Source organism: Sminthopsis crassicaudata, chromosome 2 (assembly GCF_048593235.1).
Source record: "Sminthopsis crassicaudata isolate SCR6 chromosome 2, ASM4859323v1, whole genome shotgun sequence".
NCBI lineage: Eukaryota > Metazoa > Chordata > Mammalia > Dasyuromorphia > Dasyuridae > Sminthopsis > Sminthopsis crassicaudata.
Window position 1 is genome coordinate 4,189,093 of NC_133618.1, and position 6,258 is coordinate 4,195,350.

Genomic DNA, 6,258 nt, shown 5'->3' on the forward strand with positions numbered 1-6,258 from the left:
TCTGACTATATCTCTCTCTTCTTCTCCCTCTCCTTCCTTCTTCCCCTTCTCCCTCTTCCCCTTTCCTTCCCTCTCTCTCTTTCTCTGTCTCTGACTCTCTCTTTCTCTCTCCTTCCATCCAGATTTTGAAGGGAGGAGCTCGGATGCTGGGAGAAAGAAGCCCCCTGTAACATTCCCAGTAAGTGGCCATGCAGCCTTTGTGATTCTATTTCTAAACCCGAATTAAGTGAAATAAGAGCAGAAGTTGACTCGTTAACCAAATCTAAAGAGAGGAAAGCTGAAGGACACAAAGCCATTAGAAATCTTCACTCAACTTTAATTACGGAAATGTAACCTTATTAAATGAAGATAGGAACTGTGAGCATGGCATCCTTGAGATGAAAAATTGTTGATGAAGACTATCATAGGACTTTAAAACGTGCAGGAATTATTGGATTTCTGGCACATTAACTAATGGACAATGGACTTATGGACATGTCTCAATTCTCAATTGATGATTATTTGATCATGTTATTTGTTACATCACTTCTAGCATGTGTTATGTTACCATGTACTTATGTCATTATGTGTAATATCTTCCATATTGATGGATTTATGTATACTTGTTTCAAGATCATGAGCACCCTGTGTTCTAAATCAAAAGAAAGGGGAGATGTTAGGATTATTAAGTGCTAATTCAGGTTGTCTAAACATTTCTCTAGCTCAGAGTTCACACCTTTAAACCTTGAAAAGGAGTTTACACCTTTAGACTTTTGAAAAGGAGTTTACACATTTAAAGGAGTTGACACCTTTAAAAGGACCAAATTCATTGGTTGTAGGAGTTCCCATCAGCCCCTGGGAGTACCCACAAGGCCATTCTCTGGGAGGATAAAAAGAGGCAACGTTGAGTCTGAAGAGCATTCTGGATTGGGATAAGAACCAGAGCTGGAGGAGACTCCTAGCCAGGATTAGGTAAGAAGAGGATTCGAGATTCTACTTTCACTTTGGCTGGAGGCTCCAAAAGCTGCCCAAGAAACCTGCTCTGAGAGGAAAACATTCTACAGAAAAGAGTCCTCCTTCCACAGAAGGACTCCCATTGAGAGTTGTGCTCAGCTCATCTGGGCTGCAGGGAGAGAGAGAGAGAGAGAGAGAGAGAGAGAGAGAGAGAGAGAGAGAGAATGGCTGCTATTGTGAAATTTCTGCAGGAACTGCAGAGTGAGATCACCTGTAGCATCTGCAGGGGCTACTTCTGTGAGCCTGTCACCATTGGGTGCGGGCACAGTTTCTGTCAAGCTTGTCTCTCCTCCAGCTGGAGAGTTGGAGCCCCAACTTTCTCCTGTCCCGAATGCAGGCAAGTTTCCCAGGGCAGGGAACTCCAGTTGGTGAACTGGCGCCTAGCAGAGTTGACTGAGCTGGGCAAAGAGCTCAGCTCCAAGATTTTGCAGAGCACTCAAGGACAGAGCCAGTGTGTCACTCACAAGAAACTCTTCAAACTGTTCTGTGAGGAGGACCAGACAGCCCTGTGTGTGACATGTGTTGAAAGCCCAGAGCATGGGGCTCACAAAATCGCCCCCGTGCAAGAGGCTGCTGACAAATACAGAAGGGAGCTTCAGCACATTCATAGTCGTTTGGAGGAACATCTGGAGGAAGGTGAGCAACTTCTTGCTCAGGTGAAGAGACCTGCTATTGACTGGGACTGGATAATCAGGGGAGAATTCTTCCAACTTCACCAGTTACTGATGGAGGAAGAGAAGCGATGCCTTGACAGGATGAGGCAAGACCAGAAGGCCAGCCAGGACAGACTCTCCCAGCACATACAGAGCCTACAGGAACTCATGCAAGAGCTGCAGGAAGCGGGCCGCCAAGCCAATCTGGATCTGCTGCAAGATGCCAAGCAGCTGCTGGGGAGGAGCGAGGCTGTGTTGGCCCAAAGGGCCAAGGCTGTCACCCCAGAACTGAGAGAATATCCCATCCCTGGCCTGATCCAGATGCTCCACAGATTCCGAGTGGACCTCACCATGGACGCCACATCAGCTGCTTCCTGTGTTTCTGTTTCTGAGGACCTCAAGAGTGCCAAGGCTAGAGAGGACTGGCCAGAGGAGACTGAGGACCCTTCTTGCCATGCTGTGCTTGCTGGGCAAGCCTTCAGCTCGGGCAGTCACTACTGGGAGGTGGATGTGACTCAACTGCCTCAGTGGGTCCTGGGGATCTACACCCCCTACTTGAGGAGGAAAAGGGCCAGGGACATGGACTCCTGTGACTTTGCTTTCTTGCTTCGCTGTGTCAAGAAAGAAGGAGAATACTATTTACAGACCTATCCTGGGCCACTGAACCATCGAATCAAAGGCCCTCTACCTCGGGTTGGGGTGTTCTTGGAATATTCCCCTGGGACTCTGGCCTTTTACAATGTACTCCAAAGTTCCCTTATTTATAAATTCCATTCTATTCCCTTCACAGACCCCGTCCAGCCCATCTTTTCCCCTGGCCCCCCACTTCCAGGAACAAAGCCTGGTCCCATGACTGTGTGTGCAGTGGGCTCTCATCTTGGAGCTTGCTGCTATTCCTATCCATGATCATTTCTCCAGGGAGTTCTCAACTCCTCCTTTTCTGTGTTCACTCTATCCTTTCAACAAGAGTCTCCCTGCTTAGCAACTGGAGACTAGACTTTCCACCCTGAAAGTTGAGGGGTTCAATCCCCACTCTTTTGGATTCTTTTATGCTACGTTCAGGTATTTTTTTTTTAACAATGTCAATATTTCCTCAATTACTGGAAATCATACCTGAGCAATCTGGTCCTGTAATTTTATGCTTCATTTCCTCTTAGAATTTATAGCACTACAATGGCCATAGATTTCAACATGTTGCAAAACATTCCCCTTGAATTGTAGTCAACTTTCCATTTTGCTTTCTTTAATATAAAATGAAGAAAATATCTAGTATTTATTTGACTTGTATTTTTGTTGTTCTTCATTAATTTTATTCACTTCGGACTGACCACATTTGAGATTTTTCTTGTTAGAGAAACTGATGTGCCCTTTTCTTCCCTAATCATTTAGTAGATTTTAAAGATGATAGACATGAAGCAAAGAGGGTAACCCGAATTACCCAGAGTTACACAGTTTTAAGTATCTATACCTAGATAGATTAGACAAGGATACGCTTACCAGACCAAAATTATTGCTTCTAGACTAGCCCTCACGGCCATAAGCATGATGAAGGGAACAGACCTTCTGACAATTAGCCAACCAACTGCCAGCCACAAGGGAGGGAAAGCCTAGAATTATCAAGTACCTGGTGGGGAAAATGAGAGGCAACATATAGGAGGCAGATCAGACTATCCCTTCATCTTGAGTGCCTCAGATTCTGATGGATAAAGCCCAAGATCTGGAACCCAAGAAATTTAGGACTAACAATTTCCAATCCAGTATCTGCAACCCTCCTCCTGGGAAGCAGGTTTGTCGAGACATAGCCTTTCAATTGCTCTGGACACAACCACAACAACTGAGACTCAGAATTAAAAGTCTTTGCCATCAAAAGTCCTCAGCATTATCAAGAAATGCTATGATTTTATCCATGGAAATGACATTAAAGCATTAGCATCTGCTTTCTCAATGTACCCCGAGGGTCATAGGACCTTTCCCTCTCATTAGCAGCTGAAACCTTCCCTAAGTGTTATTTTCTTCCCTCTCTGCATCCCCTACCCACATTAGGATGTGTGTTCCTTAAGAGCAAGGTCTGTCTTCTTTATTTGTATATCCAAAAGTTTACACAATACTTTGCACTTGTTTCATAAATGTTGTATTCACTTGCAAAAATAGTCCCTCATGATTTTGAAAAGTGGATGGATGGATGAAGTTGTCTAAATCACTTTTGAATAGAGAAATGCAAAATAAAACAATTCTCTATCAGATTAACTAATATGACAAAAAAAATGATGAATGATGAAGAGTATGTAGAAAATGACTGTGAAAAATGAATGCTAAAATTTGTTTATTTAAAAAAGGCAAGAAAAGATGATGACTGGAGAATTCCTGAACAGACTGTGGTGAATAAACAGAATTGATTATTCTTGTGCAATAAGAAATCATTTCCTTTCAAATTTCAATAAGTCCTTTTTGAGTCTGATGGAATCCAACTAAGAGACCAACCATACCAAAACAGAATGGTTTAAAAAACTGGCTCTAAACATGGTCCTAACCATCATGAACACATTCACATACAATATTTGACAGAGTTTTAAAAATATTCCAGGGCTTGCATGTAATGTCTTTTGCAATTGTTTGTTGTCATGGCAAGGATTTACCTTGGCAGAAGTAGCTTGAGAAAACTAATGAGGACCCATGGGGAAAAAATGGGAGGATTGCATCGATCTCAATCTGTTACCTGCAAGTAGAAAACTTGGACACTGAAACATTCAACTAAAGGCAATATAAAGGAAAAGTTATGTAATGAAATGTGCAAAAGAACAAGACATCAGGAATTCTTGATACTCTTAAACCACAATGGGAAGTGAAATACAAAAAGTTAAGTGAAGGAAGAGAGTCAAAGCAACAGAAAGAGAAAAATTTTAAATCCCCATAAATCAAGAATTCTACTTTAGGGGCTTCAAGAAGTCAAGAAATCAAAAGGAGGGAATATTCTAAAGAAGGATGTGGAAATTTTCTGGTTATTTGTGCAATCAAAAGAAGTTCCATTCAAGTTGGATCACATGTGAAAAAGGAATTTTGTATACAGTAAGTATAATGAATGACAGAGTGAGCCCATCAAAGGTGGAGAGTGAAACTTGAGCTTCTTTGGAAAACTGGAAAGCAGGCCAGATGAGATCCAGAATGATTGGCTTATACATCTTGCAGTAATGCATGAGCATTAGTAAAGCATGTTACTAACCTCCACTCTGGTGCAAGATTATTCCTTTCTTTGAAGGAATAGATAAACACACTGGGCCATGTTTGGGAGAGTTATAATTCAGTAAAATTGTATTGGAAAGCAATTTGAAATTACGCAAAATGCCTAACATGTCCATTATTCTTTGCTCCAGAGATTCGACTTCTGGGCATTCCAGGTAGATCATTGATAAGAAAGCATAGAAATATACCAAAATATTTAGAAGCACTTTTTGTGGGTTTACAAATTATTTATCATAAAGATAATGGAATATTTTGGTGTAATAAAGAAATAGCACAAATACAGACATTAAAAATCCTGGAGAACTTAGCCAATAAACTGCTAAAATGAATATTATGGAAGCCAAATGATTTTAGGAAATAGCAAGGATATTTGACCCTACAGAGATGGAGCTGACAGTTTAATGCTTTTGTTCAATTATGTGTTTTTAAAAGTTTTGTGATTTAACCATGCAACAGATTATAGAACACTAAATACCAAAAATTATTGGTAGCAGGAGCAACTACTACTGCTGTGCAGGGCAGTGAATAGGGTGCCCCACCTAGAGTCAGGAAGACCCCTCTTCATGAGTTCAAATCTAACCTCAGACACTTAGTAGGTCTATGGCTCAAGGCAAATCACTCAATCCGTTTGCCCCAGTTTCCTCGATAAAGTGAGCTAGAGAATGAAATGACAAACCACTCCAGTATATTTGCTGAGAAAACCCCAAATGAATTCATGAAGTCAGAATTAAATTAAAAAAAAAAACACATATCAACTTATCCTAGGACTTTTTCTCTGAAATCCAATCAACAAGATAAGGTAAATGGTTTTCAATAATAATAACAATCATTTATTAATACTTTATTAGTATGTCTGACCCCATTGAAATATGAGAATTTAATAATTTGAAATGATAATAATCCTTATTAGATACTTATTATCCTCTGAGGATTCCATACGTCAGACCTGAGATGTGAAGTACAGGTGATCTAAAGCTGATCTCAGGAGAAAGCTGGACTCATTGAGAACCTGGAAAGAGGGAAGGATGGAAGGAAAGGGGAAAGGAGGCCAAGAGGAGTCAGGAAGTCTGAGATTTTATTGACTTATCCACCTGCCCTAGGTGAGCCCCCAGATTCAAGACTGTCAGGAAAGGACTGAGGCTATCTTCCTGAGACCTTTTTTGTTTTCTTTAGAGGTCAATTACTTCCCATCTCTGGAGTTTGTGAACATTCAGAGGTGACTGCACTGATGGGTCTGAGTGGGTTCCAGAGATAAAAGACTGATTACCTCTGGAGATCCTGCTTGCTGAAACCTCTTACAAGGATAAGAAGTTGTCGGGAAGGAATGCCCACACAAAAGGAGCAGATTTTGATGGGAAGAAGATTACAGGCA

At 41.3% G+C, this 6,258-nt stretch overlaps 1 protein-coding gene across 1 annotated transcript; it reads left to right on the plus strand.

Moving 5' to 3' along the window:
• The first annotated feature begins 1,157 nt into the window (after positions 1–1,157).
• Positions 1,158–2,645, plus strand: LOC141553087 (tripartite motif-containing protein 43-like). The gene has a single exon (XM_074284978.1). The coding sequence runs from the start codon at positions 1,158–1,160 to the stop codon at positions 2,550–2,552; it is 1,395 nt and encodes a 464-aa protein (XP_074141079.1). The 3' UTR covers positions 2,553–2,645.
• Positions 2,646–6,258: the final 3,613 nt, after the last annotated feature.

What these genes read in the sequence shown, in the direction of transcription:
- LOC141553087 (XM_074284978.1), top strand. Translation starts at nt 1,158, where the DNA reads ATGGCTGCTATTGTGAAATTTCTGCAGGAACTGCAGAGTGAGATCACC.